Source organism: Erigeron canadensis, chromosome 7, assembly GCF_010389155.1.
Source record: "Erigeron canadensis isolate Cc75 chromosome 7, C_canadensis_v1, whole genome shotgun sequence".
Classification (NCBI taxonomy): Eukaryota; Viridiplantae; Streptophyta; class Magnoliopsida; order Asterales; family Asteraceae; genus Erigeron; species Erigeron canadensis.
This window is the reverse complement of record NC_057767.1, coordinates 31,144,125-31,163,677: the sequence shown is the minus strand read 5'-3', so window position 1 is coordinate 31,163,677 and position 19,553 is coordinate 31,144,125. Positions and strand designations below refer to the sequence as shown.

General features: G+C 32.3%; 1 protein-coding gene across 1 annotated transcript; it reads right to left on the bottom strand.

Moving 5' to 3' along the window:
• Positions 1 to 313: 313 nt before the first annotated feature.
• On the bottom strand, positions 314 to 15,107 carry LOC122609294. Its single transcript, XM_043782347.1, has 8 exons — positions 14,826 to 15,107; positions 13,250 to 14,056; positions 13,082 to 13,129; positions 9,888 to 10,895; positions 6,803 to 7,852; positions 3,036 to 4,031; positions 417 to 554; positions 314 to 343 (listed from the first exon to the last, which is right to left on the bottom strand). Exons 1-8 carry the CDS (start codon positions 15,105 to 15,107, stop codon positions 314 to 316), a joined length of 4,359 nt encoding a protein of 1,452 aa, XP_043638282.1.
• Positions 15,108 to 19,553: the final 4,446 nt, after the last annotated feature.

The window sequence follows — 19,553 nt, the reverse complement described above, 5'->3', positions numbered from 1 at the left end:
ATGGTTAAGCCATCTACCAATAATATACCGTTACATCATTTCATGTCTAACTTATATCTAGCGATCCTTAATCTACGATAACCATGTCTATCTATGTCTCATCATTCCTTACTATTTTTTTTCTAATGATACACACTCTCTCATATCATTCCTCAATTCAATCATTATCCCTCTTTCTCTCTTCCATGCCTCAACGATTATTTTTGCCTAAAATCCATGCCTAGCTTCCATGCCTAAAGTTTGGCATTGGTGTTGCCGTTAGGTATGGGGCATGCCTAACTCCATTGCCACCATCCTAATATTACTGCATGCCTTAACGATCATATGGTGATTCTTTTGCAGACTATGGAATACAAATACCAAATCATGTAAAATATGCACGAAACAGAGTGATAATTATGAGATGTGACAAGTACCAGTTTCCCCTCATCAATGAAAATTCCTTTGCAGAGAATGTTGTAAAGATCCTTTCCTTTAGCATCAATCTTTGGGACTGCCATCTGGACTATTTTTCTATGGTCGCTCAGTTTGGCCAGCCATCTTTCATGATCCTCCTATACAATAAATTAAAAATAAAAATCAATTATTATTAATAATTTATCATAAAAATAAAATAAAACAATATTCAAAGAGTGGCTTTTAAAAATGGATGGTGATATTTGTATCACTCTTTTTGATATATTAATTTACCACACTACTATATTTAAAACTTATATAGTCCGTTGTGTAAATAGTACATTGTGATGGCGGATAATAAGATATATCAAAAAATAGTACATTGTATGTAGAGATGGAACTATTGATAACATGCTAACATGAGTGATTCGGGCGAAGCTTTCAAGAGAAATTTTTGTATTTTGTGATCCGAATAGGGTTTTTTTTATTCAAATAAATAATATAAATAGATATAATATATAGAGAAAAATAAATATATGCCTATCATGTATCTAAAATTTGGTATAGATCTAACCACATACTAAATTTTTAATATTTGTTGTAAATTGAATAAATATTTGGCTCCCATCTTTTTATAGATTAAAAAATTAACATATAAGAGATTTTATATGTACACTTAGGTACATAAAAAATACCTAATCCCATTCCCCTAATATAAAATTAACTGCATTTTTGGTCCCTGTGTTATCATATTGTTCGCATGTTTGGTCCAAACTTTTCATTTGTTGCATTTTTGGTGCTAAAAGTATGTACTTTTTGCAAGAATGGTTCAATTTAACAATTTCGTCAGTTATCAACCGTTAAATGGATCATGTGCACCTCATGTGAATAGCAATATCGTCTATTTACATAATGGAGGACCATTATATCCATTTTTACAAAAAGTTAATTACATTTTTCTCCATAAGGTTTGTATCAAGTTTATTTCTATTTAATCAAACACACACTCCCCCCCCCCCCCCTCTTCTCATTCATCTCCTTCCTCCTCCTTTATTCATCTTCTTCAAAAAATCCACAATCGAAAATCAAAGAACTCTAAAACCATATACATATAAACACACAAACCCAAATATGTATATTTATATTTCAGTCATATACAAAACCATATACATACAAAATTACAAACACATACAAATTTGAACCAGATATACTTGTTCGATCTAGATCTGGCCAGATTTGAACCATCTTACCATCATCCCCGACCACAACCTTACAACTTCACCATCCAAAAGGTATTCCATCACCGTCGACATCAGAAAAACCACGATTAACCTCACCAAACCGAAATTTAAATGGAGATCTGGCAGGGGGTAGCGGAGGAAGACATCAATTGGGAAAGTAAAACTTTGGTTTCTTTTTGCAGTTAATTTTCCAAACATAACACACATGTAAAAAGTAAATTTCATGTGTTCACTTTTTTTATTATTATTTATAATATACATATATGTATATATGTATAGATATATGTAAATGATTTGTTTATGTGCTAGTGAAGTTATTTTTATTGTTATTGGATATTTGATTTTATAGATTTTTAAAGTTTGTAAGGTTGTTTGTTTAATTTATGGGTTTAGAGTTGATTATGAATGTCATTGATATTAATGTTGTAAATATTGTTGTTAGAGATTAGTTTAGATTTAAAATTTCATAGTGATTGTTGATTTTTTAATTTTGATCTTAATTTTAATTGCTTTTGCAAACAGATAAATAAAGAGACAAAAGAATAATGAAATTTGTCGCAGATAGAAAAATGTGATCTAGTGGTGTTCTCAGTATCCTACATTTATGGTGTTGTTGGTGATAAATGATGATGATGTATAAAAAATGCAAGAATGGTCCCCTTTTATGTAAATAGACGATACTGCTCCTCAAATGAGGTGTTTATGATCTACTTAACGGTTGATAATTGACGGAATCGTTAAATTGGACCATTCTTGCGAAAAATGCCCACTTTTGGCACCAAAAATGCAACAAATAAAAAGTTTGGACTAAATTTGCGAAAAGTGTGATAACATAGGAACCAAAAATGCAATTAGTTCCCTAATATATAATCAAAGTCATAACAATAAAAATAAAAAGACATAATTCAAAAGCCGACCCAAAAGTACAAAAGTCCAAAAGTCTTGGATTTTTCAAAATCCCGCCATACCATTTGTGAGCTTTACACATGACCCAGCAAAAAGATTTTTTCTATCGTTTAGAAATTCGAAAATTAAAAAACACACCCAAGTGTCTTATTTAATACAGTACTAGTGTAGATTAGATAGGGCCATTGGGTGTTAGCCCAATAGTTAAGTGTTAACCCAATGATCAGGGGGTTTTTATAATGTGTTTTCTATTTGAAGATTTTAGGTTTAAATTCTGTCACATACAAATGTGGTGAAAGAGTCTTAGCAATACTATACTCATCTAACACATAGGGAGCAAACCCTTTAAGGCGTTGTCAAGAGTCGAACCGGCGTGGGCACACCCGTGTGGGGTGTGTTAGCCATTTATCCGTTGTTTCCTTTTCACAAAAAAATAAAATAAATAATGATAGAAGTATAGAACGATTGATGCAAACATGAGTGATAACTTACTTGAAGGTCCAACACTTTCTTGAGTTGTGATACCACTATGGCTGCCGTTGGCCGTTTTTCTCTGATATTATGCAAGCATTGAGACGCAATATCTGCATATTTTGCCATTGAGTCTGGACCTATTTCTTCCTTTATACCCTCAAATACCATCTCATTAAGTTTTCTTTCTTTATGGTGCATTTTAGCCAAAGGGCCTAGAGATTCAAAATGATCCTTAAAGCCTTCTGACCATGCCAATCGTCCGCACAATATCTCAAACATAACGACACCAAAAGAATATATATCTGATTGTTCTGTTAAGTAACCTTGTTCGTACTCCGGGTTAAGATAGCCCAATGCACCATTAGTAATATTGCTCACGTGTTCCATATCCAGCTGAAGTGAATCTAGTGATGACATCTCCAGATTAGAAAGTTTTGCCTTCCAGTCATCATTTAATAGAACGGCAGGGCTTTGGATGTTCCCATGTAGTACCTTCTTCAGCATTCCATCACCTCCATGAAGAAATTTCAAAGCGCGTGCAACATCAGTGCATATTTTGACCCTCTTCATCCATGTTAGAGCAGCATCATTCAAATACATATCGAGACTTCCCTTAGATGCCGGCTCATAAACGATTATCCTTTCATCCATTTCGTCACAATAGCCTACAAGACCAATGATATTTTCATGCTTACGCCTGATAATGATACTAAGTTCTGTCCGAAATTGCTGATCACCTTGACTAGACTTGCTATCCCACCGTTTTGCAACAACATTGAAATCAGTGTTGGCGTTGACGTCACTGGCTGTGGGACCAACATTGTCACTGTCACTGTCACTGTCACTGCCACTGGCAGAGGCACTGGCGCTATCTAAATTAGCAATAGAATGCTGAAGTTCTCCTTTATATGCCTTCCAATATCTTCCACTTCCAAAACAATTCATTTGACTAAAGTCCCCTGTGGCCGATTGAACATCTTTAAATGAAATTTGGAGACCTTTTATGAAGTTTTCCTGTGGATCATGGGACAATATTCAATCAGCTTCAAACAATTTAAACACCAAACATTATTAATAAGGACACATAAACCTATCATCGAGCATATTATATGTATAACAAATTTAACCGAAACATATAGTTGAATACGAATTCGTAGGAAACATTAAACAAAATTTCCGCCAATAAACTAATTCAGGATGCAATACAACAAATTTACCGTTTGTACGCACTTCACTCTATGCACTTTTCAAAAACGGCTAAAATTTTGTTGAGTTGTTCACATTTATATATTTGTACAAATAATAATCTACATTAAAAAGTGCAAAAATAAGTTACAAATTTTACATTTAAAAATGTGAAGAAAAATATTTGCACACTAATAACTGTATATATTGTTATATTTGTACGCGTTTTTAACTGTAAAGATTATTTTTCATAGATATCTCTACGCACTATAAAGATTATTTTCTTAGCGGATGATTTCTATGCAAATGTGTAAAAATCACAAGTGAAGAAAAGATCTTCACATTTATAAGTGCATAAAAGTATAAACTTTGTGCATACACACTTATTAGTGTGAACACTTTTCTTCACACATTTAAATATAAAATTCTTAAATTTGTCTGCACTTATTGATGTAGACAATTTGTAACCGTCGGATGGACGGGGACATCATCATCATGATGATAAAGTAATTATATGTAAGACCAACTAAATATAATAAATGATATTAGGATGTAACACTCTAAAAAAGCTGATTGTATTATTCACGCATAAACTTTACAATAAGACTAAAATGGTTCTTAGTGTATTATGTATTTTTAATCAGAACGGAACATAAACTGATTCTATAAAAAAACAAACAAAAAAAAGAATAGAGAATATAAAAAAAGCGAACAAAGGAAATTTAAAAAAAAAATAAAGAATAAAGAAGATAAAGTGATTCTATTAAAAAACAAAAAAAATAAAAGAAAGAAGTTAGATTAAATGGTTTGTGCACACTATTACAATTTAAAAATTATGGCTTATATTTTTGTCTCTAACTTTTCAATATGCTATTTAAAGTTGATAAAAACAAATGCCTACAAATGAACGTATGTAAAAAATGATGACGTGGCGAATGAAATGTCACTTGAATACTTAAAACATATAGATTTAACTATCAATATATTTCTTTAAAAAATACACAAATATAATTTTCATAAAATGACACATAAGCTAAAATATGAAATATCATATTACTCGATTTAATTATATAATATCAAATGAATTTAAATAAATTTGATGATATGATTTTGTATATATTTATTGCTAAATTATGATGATTAGGATTAATATAAATTAAATCGGAATATAACTAATGAAAAATTAAATGGAAAATAAATAAAAATTCATACGTAAGGAAAAAGATAACTTGTTTTAAGAAAAAAGGATAACCACATAAAATTTGGATCATCCTCTCTTAAAAGTGTGAACAATTCAACAAAAGTTTATAAATTTTTCAAAATTGCGTTGAATAAAGTGTAGAGAAATACTACAAAAAAATTATACACACTTCATTCAATGCACCTTTTAAAAATGCATAAATCATTTAATTTGTTCGCATTTAAAGATGTGTATAAATACTTTTACATTGAAAACTACGAAAAAAGTTACAAATTTCACATTCTAAAGTGTGAATATCCGTCATGACTAACAAAATGACGTATTTTTATTTATAAATCTATTTTGATATGGATGCCCAAAAATAAAATAAAAAATGCGATTTTTCTTGATTTTAACAGATACATGCGCTGTTAAACATTTAAATAATGATGGTTAGTTATATACTAGTATGTTAGTTTTATGGACTCATAATTTATTAAAATGAATTTCTTTTTTGTGTGTTACTTGCGAAGAAATAATCTTTAGAGTGCATAAGAGGGTACCCAATGGTGACCACTCTTCCCCCAGAGACTAGTCTCTGTCAACGCCACATTAGCAAAAAAACACTCCAAGGACTAATCCCCCAAAATACACCCAATGCATTCGTCCCCCAAAGACTAGTCTTAGACCCACTTATTTTTTTATCTTCTTCTTTGTATATAAGATTAAAAATTAAAAAAAAAAACACACACACACACACACAAGACTTGTCCCTGCAGGGACTAGTGAGGCGGACGAGTGGAGGACTAGTCCCACCCTATGGTGTGGACCCGTCCGTCCACCTCAAACGAACCTAAGGACTAACCATTGGGTACCCTCTAAGAATCAATCGTGAAAAAATGATCTTTACATATAAAAATGTGTACAAATATATATATAATTATACACACTTATTATACACATTTCTAAATGCGAGTTTACATATTTTAAAAAGTGTACGTACAAAAAGTACGTAGAAACGACAATATATACAAGTTTGTTGTAGTGACATAAGTTAATTTAAAGTTATCCTCGTCTATAGGTATATAGTAAGACTGGTAGAAGATATTCGTCTATAGTATATAGTAAGATTGGTAGAAGATTGGTAGATATATCTATGTTTTGGGAATTTTATAAGTTATGTAATCTATTAGGAAGAGGACAAAATGTGGTATCAATACTTTCGAATGCTGAGTTTCATAGTTTCATCTATAACATGGGCGAACTTTGCAACTGTCTAATTAGATGTCAATATGTCATTATCATATAACTACTCACTTGCTTTGGAAAAAAAAATAAATTTCGGTGACAAGTTTCATGAATGAACAAGTATATTTTAGAGAATATATATATAGGACCTTGAAAATATTTAATTACTTACTTGAATGTTAAGAGCTCTCTCTAGTTCTTCAATGACGCTTTGCATGGTTGGACGCTCTGCTTGATTTTCTGCCAAACATTGATTGGCAATTCCTAGATATGTGTCTAAGGAATCTAAAATGGGTTCTCTCTTTGAAGTTAATATCTCTTGTAAAGTTTGTTCCTTCAGAGCGGGATCTATCATTTTCTTTATCGTTCCATCACTGAAGCATTGGCGAGCAACGAGTGCAAGCCCATTGCTATTTTGGTCTGTGTAAACAGGATCATACGCTAACCTCCCACAAAAGATCTCAAATAGCACCACTCCAAAGGAGTAGACATCTGATTGTTTGTTCGGTTCACCGCCTGTCTTTTGATATTCTGGGCAGCAGTACACTTTTGTGCGTACAGTGTTGTCGGTGCTTGCTGCTGCCTCTTGAGTTGCTGCAGGCAGTAATTTCGAGAACCCAAAGTAAGTGATCCTCGCCTCCTCCCCACTCTTTCCAAGAAGAATGTTGGCACTCCTTAAATCAACGCGTATCATCTCTTGCTTGCCCTGCAGGTCCATCAGGGTGTGTAGATGATTGAGTCCACGTGCAATCTTAAGACACAGATTCAGACGCTCGATCCATGTATACTTACAAGTCATGTTATCAGTACTACTAGTGACTCTCAGATACTCATCAAGGCTTTCTTCATCAGAACCATGCTCGTAAACAAGAAGCATATTATCACCTTCGTAGCAAAAGCCAAGAAGAGGGACTATGTTGACATGCTTATATCTAGCATGCATTTCAATTTCGGAACTCAACTCCTTCTCTCCAAGCTCATGCTCTCTACCAGTGATACGTTTTATAGCTACGCTGATGGGTTCCGTGGGCGATTCGCCAATATTATTGTTGTTTCCTTGCTTCGTTGCCAGCAAACGAATACTTTTAAATTGATCAAGTAGCCGTCCTTTGTACACCGTACTACCATATGCATCTAACCCCACGTAGTTTTCATTGGCAAAATTCTGTGTTGCATCCTCTATACTACTGAGTCGAAACCTTGAGAGTACCATGGTTTCCCCCTGTAAAAGTTGTGTTAGAAAAGAAGATACGTGCAATGTTGTTCCGGTCTATATATGTATATAAATACTAGTCAGCGAGATGTGGTGGTAGCAGCGTCCGTGGTGGCACCGGTAGTAGTGTGTTTGTTAATTTAAAGTAATTGATGTAGAAGAGCGTGATGTAGTTAATTTAATGATTGATTGATGCATGTTGTAAATAATTTTATTAAAAATACACAATATATATGTATATTAGGTAGATATATTTAAATTAGTTAATAATGAAGAGAAGAAATTTGGTACTTCGGGTAAATCAAGTTTAAAAAAGAAAAAGAATTGGGAGGGGATAAAATCCTTTATAATGTAGAAGTATAGACAATCTATAATATACTATATAAAAATTATAATGCTTATGTTGAAAGTTTATATAATTGGGACATGCGAATTGACTAAAATATCCTTAATGAATTAAATCACCATCAACCCTTAATATTAAATTACACCATTAGTCCATTATATTAGAAAATATCTCTACTAACCCCTTTAAATCAAATACTTTTACTTACACCAATAGATGTCGCCACCACCGTCATCGCCGACTCGCCGCCGCATTGCGCGGGTACCATGCTCATATATATAAATAAATATTAGGAACCTCAAAAGTTGAAGGAACATTTAGGAATCTTCTTTAAAATAAAACTAGCATTGTACCCGCATAATGCGGCGGCGGTGACGGCGACAGTGGTTTAGTGGTGTCCGTGACGGGTGGTGATCGATGACATCGACAATTAGTGTCGAGTGGTCTAACCGTAAGTTGATACAATGGTGATAGCGATATTTTAAAAGATAAGAGTTTAAATTATAAATTAATTCATTAAGGGTAATTTTGGTAATATCTAATAACCTTTTTCTTAAGGGTTGTTTAATAAGGGCAATTTAGTAATTTCTTATATAACTATTTTCTAACTCTTTCCTAAAATAAGGGGTGAATAATCATTATAAAGGAGTAGTAGATTATTTACTACTCTCTCTGTCCTATTAAATGTGTCATATTTTGATTTTCAAAGTCTTTCTTTATAAACTTTGACCTTAAATATTTTGATTTGTGTTATATAATATTTGATGAAACTTATGCCAATAAAATATACATTTAAAAAACAATCAATTCATATAACTTCCAACGAAAACCATATAACACAAATTAAAATATTTAAGGTCAAATTTTATAAAAGAAGACTTTAAAATTCAAAGTAGGACACATTTAGTGGAACAGATGGAGTATATGATTGATTACACTTGTTTATATGGCTATATATAATATATTGCTTACAAATGTATATATAATTATCTATATACATTTGATCTTCACCAATTAATCTCATTAAAACATTAATTTATAAAATACTTGCATACATGTGATCGAAATACATAATGTGATCAAATCAGTATTCGTGCACATGTGATCATAAAGTTCATTTCTCCGAAAATTGTATAATGAATGAAAATCCATGTTTTCACATAAAATTCAAAATCGCACCTAAATAGTTCAAAAACAATAAAAATAAAATAATATATATATATATATATATATATATATCTTTACTATTTAATAAAGCAAAAGCCTATTTTTATTTTTAGAAAGTTCTGTCTTTGAAAATACCGAAAGTGCCCTTGGACATTTTATGTTTTTAATGAATTAATTTACACTTCAACCCTTATCTTCTAAAAAATTTTCACTATCACCTTTACATCAACCTACAATTCTACACCATTTGACACCGCCACCACCACCAATAATACCATCACCGACAACACAAAACCGTCGTCCTCGCTAACGCCGCCGCATTGCGCGGGTACCATGCTCGTATATAATTATGTAAAGAATAATCATAGATTAAGCTTGATTTGTAAAGTTCATAAAAGTACTTGTAAATTTTAAGGTTCTTAAAATAACTTTTCTCTTTTCACTTTTCACTGTAGATATAGATCGATATGTAAATGCATGTTAGTAATTTACACACTAACGTGAATTCGGTAAAATTAACGACTGACTTACTTGAGCCTTTGATGCTTCTTCAAGTTTTTGGATGACATCCTCCATTTTGGGACGTTTGGCCCGAGTTTTTGCCAAACATTCATATCCAATATTTGAAAACAAATCTAAAGACTCTGGAGTAGGTCCTCTGTTTAGAGTAAAAGTGTGTTCATCATCTTCTTCGAACATTTTATTATCTATCAAGTCCTTCATTCTTTTCGTTTCGAACCGTTCCCGCACAACGGGTCCAAGTCCGTCATCATGCTCCCTCAGGTAAGTTTCATCGTTAGCCCGTTTACCAGATAGCACCTCAAATAGAACAACTCCAAAAGAATAAATATCGGATTCCTTTTTATACCCGCTTGTTGTCCGATATTCTGGATCCATATACACCTTTGTGCCTGCACGATGTTGGGTAATAATAGTAGTGCTATTTCCTTCACCACCCGTGGGGTAGTGGAATCTGGAGAGCCCAAGGTCAGAAACCTTTGCATTTAGGTTCTCGTCCAACAAAATGTTATCACTCTTTATATCTCGGTGTATTATCCTTGCTTTACCCTCCATGTTGGTGTGGAGGTAATTAATTCCATGAGCAACATCAAGGCAAATTTGTAATCTTTGCGACCAAGTAAGACTAAGTCCCCTTCGTAAATATTTACCGAGGCTTTCTTTTTTGGCAAACTCACATACGAGAATCATTTCATTGGCTTCTATACAAAAGCCACGAAGAGAGACTACGTTTGGATGCTCACAACGTACAAGCAATTTAATTTCATTTCGAAAACTTTGTTTAGCTAATTTCTCATCTCCTTTCACTGAGAGTCGTTTTATAGCTACATCAGTTTTTATTTTCCTGGTGGGAAGTTCATCTTTAGATTCCCCTATAATTGATGACACCCTATGGATATCTAAAACATCAAGCTCTGCTCTGTACACTTTACTAAACCCACCACGCCCTACCATATATGCTTTGTCAAAATTCTTGGTGGCAGACTCTAACTCGCTTAGCGGAATCTCCAAAAGTTTCATCTACAAGTTAAATAAATATGTATAAGTGAGGAAGGGGTACATAATATATAGCAATTAGCACATGGCCGATAATGAAATAAAAATATATACTTTATCAACAATATAAGTAATCTTGTATCAATTAAATTATTTCTTCTGATCATATATGTATATTTAAAATAGTTAGAGGTTCAGAAATATAAATTTATGGTTAAAATTTGCTTTGAATACTATAGAAGCATATATCTTATCCCCTTAAAATTAACTAGATATTTTAGAAAATACGAGTAATATCTTAAGTGATAAGAGATAGATGGTTAACCAATTCCACTTAAATGGGTTTTCTGGGAGTATCTTCTAAATCAATTATGTGAGTTTTGGGGGTGAGTTTTTCTTAAGGTATCGGATTCGAGTCTTGTGTTTCTCATCTCAAGATATATTTCATGAGGAGAGGGTTAGAGGTTCAGCAAATCGTTGATTAAAATTATCTACAGCAAGTCTAAATCGAAACTGACGTTTAAAAAAAAAAGATGATGGTTCAAAGCTATTTTAAATTTGCTTCTAATCTATACTATATTATAAAGCAAATCCACTTTTGAACTTTCAACTTTTCAACATTCAACACTAATATTAAATTTCAACCACCCATTTTTTTTTCTCCCTCCTCAAATCTCAACCACTCATTTTTTTATCTTCTCCATAAATCATTTTATTATTCTAATTCATTCAAAAAAATTTATCTCAAAAACTATAAATCGATAAATTATAATAATTATATGGGTGTTCTTAAAATTTTATGCTCTTTCATTAGAGATGTCATTCGATATACTTTCGACGAATTTTTAAATCCGAGGGTGGAGCCTGGTCGGCTAAGGCATTTGACTATCACACTCTATGACCTATCACCCCCTATTATCTATCATACTCTAAGACCTATCACCCCCACCATCTAACCGCCGCAATGCGTGGGTACTTTGTCTCGTATATACTAAAATATAATTTTTCAACTTTTAACTTTCAACATTCAACCATTCATCAAAACCACATTATATCAATAACCTACATTATTCTCAGTCACCGCCGCCGCCACCACCACCACTGCACCACCACCATCCGTCACCGCTACCACACCACCTCTGTACATCGTACGGATATTAGTACTAGTATGTATATATATAAATAAACCTTACATATGTAACATGGAATACAAGGATTCATGAACTTAGGTAGTTGGTTGTATTATTTTGTTATATTCATCTTTATCAAACTTTTGGCCCAATTGCATATCGATCCATAAAATTAATAAGAAATACAATCACAAGTCTATTTAGCCCAATTACTAATCTTCATACATTGGTTTGTAAGATTAACTTCGTTTTTCCAATATATCGTATTTCTTTGTTAATTTACATGTCATAATAGATCATCTCTTGATAATGATGTATAGTATCGTGAATCCTCTATCATTTTACATAAAAATCTAAGCAAATAAATAAATTTCCTAAAAATCAGAGTGTTTTAGTTCGATACAAACAAAAGTTTACTAACACATTTTCCCACCAATCAAATCGGTGACATTATTTTTCTATCATTCTTCTTTATCTGTCTTTGTGCATTAGTCTATATCGTATGTCACATGTTTTTGTAAAATTTTGTTTATAAATTGTTTGTAAGTCTAACATTTTCCATTAAATTTGATAAAAAGTGAATTGTATCTAAGCCACTCGGGTGCCTCAAGTGTAATTAAAATGAGAGTAAGTACCCGCGCGTTGCGACGGTAAGATGGTGGAGGTGATAGCTACGTCAGAGAGTGTGATAGTCAAATGCCTACGGCCTCCGCCCTCGGATTTAAAATTCGTCGAAAGTATATCGAATGACATCTCTAATGAAAGAGCATGAAATTTTAAGAACACCCATACAATTTTTATAATTTATTGACGTATGATTTTTGAGATAAAAGATTTTGAATGAATTGGAGGAATAAATGATTTATGGAGGAGAGAGAAAAAAGATGATTAATTGAGATTTAAGGAGAGAGAAAGACCATTATGGTTATTTTAGATAAATATTGAATAGATGAGAAGGGTATTTTGGGGATGTACTTAAAATCAATATTGAAAATTTCAACTCAATGTTAAAAATCTGGAAAGAATCTGCTTTATAATATAGTATAGATAAAAAGAGTAATCGGAAGAAAATAGAGTTACCAGCGTGCGGTTTGACGATGTACCTTCATCTTCATTGAATGAACATTCCTTTACGAAAAATTACCATAGTTAAAGTAAATAAATTACATGAAACCAGGGAATCCTAAAAAAGGAAAAGAAAAAGAAAAAAAAAAAAAACATGAAAACGCAAGAACTTAAAGGTCTTACAAGTAATTTTTCAAGTTCCAATGCTTCCTCAAGTTCTTTGACAATCTGATTCATGCTGGGACGTCTTTCCACAATTTTTTTTTCCAGACAATTCTTGGCTATACTTTCAAAGAGTTGCATCGATTGACTTCCTAAATGTTTCCTTAGACAAGAATCAATGATGTCATCTATTTTTCCATCAAAACCACCTGCATCAAATTCTAGTTTCATCCCGCAAAGTACTTCAAACAATAGTTCACCATACAAGTAAACATCATATTTTGGTGTCATTACGCTTGTAGTGTCTAAGGAGCTACCCAAGTGAAGGCGACGCTTCCAACTTTGAAGATACTTTGTGCAAAGTTCAAAACCAAATATCTTTGGCTCCCAATCATCAGCTAACAATATTTTTGAGCTGTTGATGTCACAATGTATGTAACCCTCATTATGGATATAATTCAATGCACGTGCAACACCTAAACATATTTGCAGTCTCCGGGACCATGTGAGTTTCTTTAGATGTCCTTGGAGATTCCCATGAATTGCGTGCTTGTAAATAATTAAATGTTCTTGATCATCATCATTCTCATCCTTATTTCCGAGCTCGCATATAGAGCTGATATTATCGTGTTTGAAAGTAGTAAGATTTTCAATCTCGCTCCTGAATTGATCTCTATACTGACGATCAAACCTCCAGACAGCAATATCCATCGAATACTCATCCCATGTGAATTTTCCCTTGTACAGCACCTTTCCCGATCCCATTTTCGTAATGATATTTCCATCATGATAGTTGTCGGTAGCCTCTGATATGGCTCTAAGTAGATCCTAGATAAGAGCAAAAAATGTGAGAACACAAATGAATTAGTAGTGAAAACCATTTAAGTGGATCAAATGGAACTATAACCATATACGTTTCATTTAAGTTTTCACCATACATACCAATAACCGCAATCTGAGTGATTAAGGTGAATAATTAACCATTGGCTTCAATAATTGAAAAAAAGTCATGAGTTCAAGTCTTGGATGTAACAAAAAGTTAAGGCTCTATTTGGGTTTTATTTCACCTATTGTGAGTGTGAGTTTCTTCTTAAGGTCGGTCGTAGTAAGCCATCGACGAGCCCGCCTACCACCTCGTCGATGAGGATGTTATTGCTAGGAAGGCCGTCAACCATTTTCATTTCTTTTTATCTTGTAAATAAAAACGCATCGACGAGGATAGGTGGGACCCAAGGTGCGTATAACGTCCAAACCAATAAAACCAAAAATTCAAATATTTTTAAACTTAACGGCTATTTTTAAAAAATATATATTTAAACCTTTTTATACAAAACAATCAAACATTCCATTAAAATTATAAAAACACTACATTACTTCAATATAACAAACAAACATGGTTTTACATAATTACATTAATTAAAATTGCGAGACCTAATATTTCAAAATTACGAGTCCTAATGTCAACCAAATTGAGAATCGGTAGATGATACGTCACTATCACCATCATTGCGTTGGATGTATTCGTAGCTTTTGTCTACATTTGATCCTCCTGGACGATCTTCTTTTGCGTACTCCCCCCTCAGGTGAGTCATGTAACCATCGGGCCGACCACCATCATTAACCGGACCGATATTGCCATGCCAACATGGCCGTTAAAGTTGACATGGAACCAGTTAGTAGGGCAATGGTTTGTTCCAAACCATGCAACCTTCTGTTGCAGGTATGTCACATACTGTTGCTTCAAGGCACTAGGATGTCGGCTCAATCTGAGAAGTCCTCCAATCTTGACCATGTAAGCTGCCTTTTGTTGGATTATGCTGTTAATCATAGCCCTCACGTCCGTTCTATGCTTGTTGTCATCAAGCATGTGAAGTTGCATTCAGCTTTTGGCCCCAAACACAGTCATGTTTGACCTATAGTTTGGATCCATTTGGGTGTTTGAAAGTGTGTTTTTGTAACACCCTAAAATTTTTAAGATAAATAAATTAACCCATTTTTATAGTTTTGACATTAAAGTTATTTTCTTATATTTTATTTTTAGATATATGGGGTTAATATAGTTGAAACTTTGGCAGATAGTGAGCAAAATTACCCACAAAAATAAAAAGGGGCATGCAGGAGAGTGATAGCCGGCCACCCTTTCCATCCTTTACTCATCCTTCCACTTCTTCTTCTCCATTGTTCTCGTGTACTTACCATATTCTCATCTCAAACAAACTCCTTCAATCGAAATCAAGAATTCTCTCAATATTAACAAGAAAAAATAATCTCCTATTATCTAAGAATTGAATGCGAGGGTTTGTATATGTGTTTGTGTGTGGCCGAATTTCATGAGAAAAGAGGGCTGAAAACAATTATGGTTTTAATCCTTGACTTTATTCTTGAATTCTTAAGGTAATGATTTCCCTTAACCTAGTTTCATTCATTCTTTTGAATTATGCTTCTTGGAAATTACAATTTGAGGGTTTTTCTTGACTTGAGTTATTATATGATTTTCTCTCAAATTCTTATATATTATAAAAGAGTTCTCGGAGGTTTTTCACAAAAGTTTTTCTCCTCCTTCTTGTTCCTTTGTCAAATTCCCTCACCAAATTTGTTGGGGTTTTTCGTTTATTATATATATATATAGGGTAAAGTTATTTTGAGAACCTTTTTTTTTGCGAGAACCTTTAAGAACTTTTCAAATCAAGCCCAACCGATTATTATTCTTTACATGAAAATTGTTTTTTGATTGTTTTCTGAATAACTTATGTGTAATTTTGAAGTTTATAATTGTGTTGAGGCATACATTATCATACGTTATACAATTATGTGGAGATTTGGATTCTTGATCACATGCGCACGAATATTGCTATGATCACATGTATGCAAGTCGATCACATGTAATCATAGCAATATTCGTGCGCATGTGATCAAGAATCTAAATCTCCACATAATTGTATAACGGATGATAATCCATGCCTCCACACAATTATAAACTTCAAAATCACACATAAGTTATTTAAAAAACAATTTTCATGTAACGAATAGTTATCGGTTGAGCTTGATTTGAAAAGTTCTCAAAGGTTCTCGCAAAAAAGGGTTCTCAAAATAACTTTTCACTATATATATATATATATATATATATATATAAGTTAAGGATAGCAACTAGCTAGTCTTGGAGATTTGTTCATGTGTGTGCACATTTTGAGGAGTTCTACACTTCGGCTCTCTGTTCATGGCAAGGAGGTGTCCGAGCTTCGTCTTCGTGGGTGTCGACTTCAAGCTAGTCTACTTAGAGGGTATGCGTGCTAAAAGGTTAGTATTCTTTTTCTTTTATTTAATTATGTTTATCTATATTAGTTTGTTATATTTGCATGCATGTTAGGTATTATATATATATTGCCACCAATGAGTCTTATTAATATTAAATCTTGATCATTCAATTGAATTTACTTTTCATCTCAGCCACATAAATTGTCCAATTAAAACGGAAGTATTGTTAAGTAGATAATAGAAACATATTAAAATTTATTAGCACCACACTAACTAAATCCCCTCATTTTTAGCAAAAGTTTTACCACGTATTTTTTAAATGAATGGAGGATCTATTTTTAGTTACAGTCCATATCTTCATATTATTGTTTGATTAAAATCAATTAACATGGATTGAAAAATTATGAAATCATATCAAAAGGTTATCTGGATAAGACTTTGATGTTGTTTTGGAAATTCCATTAGAGCGAAAAGTACATATAATCAGCATGTGTGTATATGGCATTTGCGTGGTAATATTGCATTTCAAGTTTTGAGACAAGATAACAATTCAATTCATACTATTTTTATATAATTTTGTGTTTATAGCTAATCTGTAATGCAAAATATCGTTAGGAACATAATTAACCCCCAAAAAAACATGCTAATCGAATATCAAGAACCGAAATCAATTTTGCTTCAATAGACTAGATGGATACTCGCACGATGCAGCGACAGTGGGCGGAAATGAAAACGGTTGATGGTAGTAATTTCCATATCAACGTTAACAAAATTGCGGGTTACAAAAGAGGGACAATGGTTGGAGCGTGCCTGATTTTAGGGTGGAGAGGGTATTATGGGAATAAAAAATGTCCAAAGGGAAATAAGGTATTTCAAAAACAGAAAGAAAATATACAGAGCAGTTGAAAATAAAAAAAGCTTTGGTAAATATGGAATTTTTCATATTCTTTTTAATTGATTTTCATCATTTGTCCGGGTTTTTAATTTAGTTTGCTGATTTTTTTTATAATTTTATTATTATTATATGGGATGAACTATATTGTTTATTTGCCCGGAGTTTCTTATGAAAACAGTCTCTTCACCTTTGGATAGAGATAAGACTATTTACATTTCACTTCCATCATATCCCGTGCATGTAACTATATTGTTCATTTGTTCGTATGTTTCTTTTGTTTTTTTCTTTCAATTTGTGTAAATTGATTAATATATGCCAGCTATGAAAAATTATAAACATCTCAAAAGGTAAACAAATGTTTTTCAAACATTAAGATGTTTTGCAAAAACAAACATCCATAAGTAATATTTATATTTAAGTATAAATAGACTTAAGTTTTATTGTCTTAGGATTATATGATAGACTTAAGCATTATCAAGTAGAACAACTTAGAGACAAATATGTATATCGGTATGAACACTTTTAGTTATAAATTTGTATTTCTTATAATAAAGAGTATTAAATTTGATATATAGAACATTAACGTAGTACCGGAGTAGAGATAACATGTGGATATTACATTCTATTTAAGTTGCTATTTAACTATGTTCAATTCAAATTCAAGTTAAAAAAAAAATGTTATAAAATGAACCCGAGCTACGCAAGAGTATTGTTCTAGTTGGTTTTGTTTATGATTAGGGAATTAAACTAGGTTTAATTGTTTTGTTAATCATTCCGCTTTAATTAGTTAATAGAGTTAGTCTTTAGATGATTAAACTAGATTAAATGTCTAAACGAATTAGTTAATTAATTAATGTTAAGATTAATGATTATTAATTAAGAATGTTCATGATTTTATCAATTAACATGTTTTAATTAGTTCAAATAAATAATTAACCAATTTAACATTACTGCTTAATTAAACACTTATGTTTTAATAATGACTCTAATAACCTTGCGGAAGATGAACATTGATTGTAGACCCAAACTAGTTGCGGGATTATCGAAATTCCAATAGAATGGACCTTTTGTGTAGCTACTTAGTAATTACACCTCATCATGGCTCATGGTACTCGTGTCATTTTGGTAAACTTGGTTTAGTACATTTCTGCATATATGAAGTATGTGGTCTTTTGGTTCAGTATCTAGTTAGCCTGTCTTGCAAAAACGACAATATAGGTCAAGGACCCGTATGGTTGCAAAAATGGATGTATGGTCAAATGAATTATTGAACTATGTATTTAGTTATGTCATTTACTAGATTGAAATCAGATTTGATGTGTTATGGAATTTGTGTTTGAGTTTAGAAAGATTGCAAGTTGTGATAACTGTCAAAAATGTGTTTTGGTGTTGTCATGTACAAATATGCGCTACATATTTGATCCATGCGACGCATATCTGGAATCCATGGGTTGTGCGTCACATTTCCAATCGCATGGAATCTTCTGATCAAAATTTCACTGGATTATGTGCCGCATATTTTTTAGTATGCGCCGCATTTAAAAAAATTCTTATGTTTATAAAGATTGTTAAGTGTGAGTGAAAATGAATAAGTGTGAGTTCAATTGTGTAATGGTAGTGTCTCTGTAGTGGTATTACAAAAAATAGCTGTTAGAGGCTATTTTTGCCCATGTTTAAAAAGTTGAAATTTGAAAGGGACCTATTCTACCACTTTTAAAATTTATTAATTAAAATAAAAGTTTTAATAATTAAAATAAAATAGAATAAAAAATGATGAGGAAGAGGTTAGAAAAAGATGAGAAAGATGCCTGTAAAGAATAATTATTGGACAGAAAAAAACTGAAATGAAAAAAAGGTGAAGAAAATGTTTGTTGTTAAGAGAGGCCTAAGAAGAAGAAATAATCGGATGGTTTAATGTTCCGTCAATGACCACAATTTGTAGTTAAGAAGAAAAGAAAGTTTTCACCATATCGACATACCCATTAATTTATAGTACTCATATTGTTGTACTTTGTACGTGCTAGTAAAAGTTCTTCCATTGTGCCATAGAAATAGGTGCATTAACTAATAGAACTCATATCATTTGCTAGTAAAAGTTCTTCCATTATGCCTTTTTGACCCAATTGGGTCAAAACTACTAATATTCTTTTTCTTTTTTTAATAGGTGAATTTCGC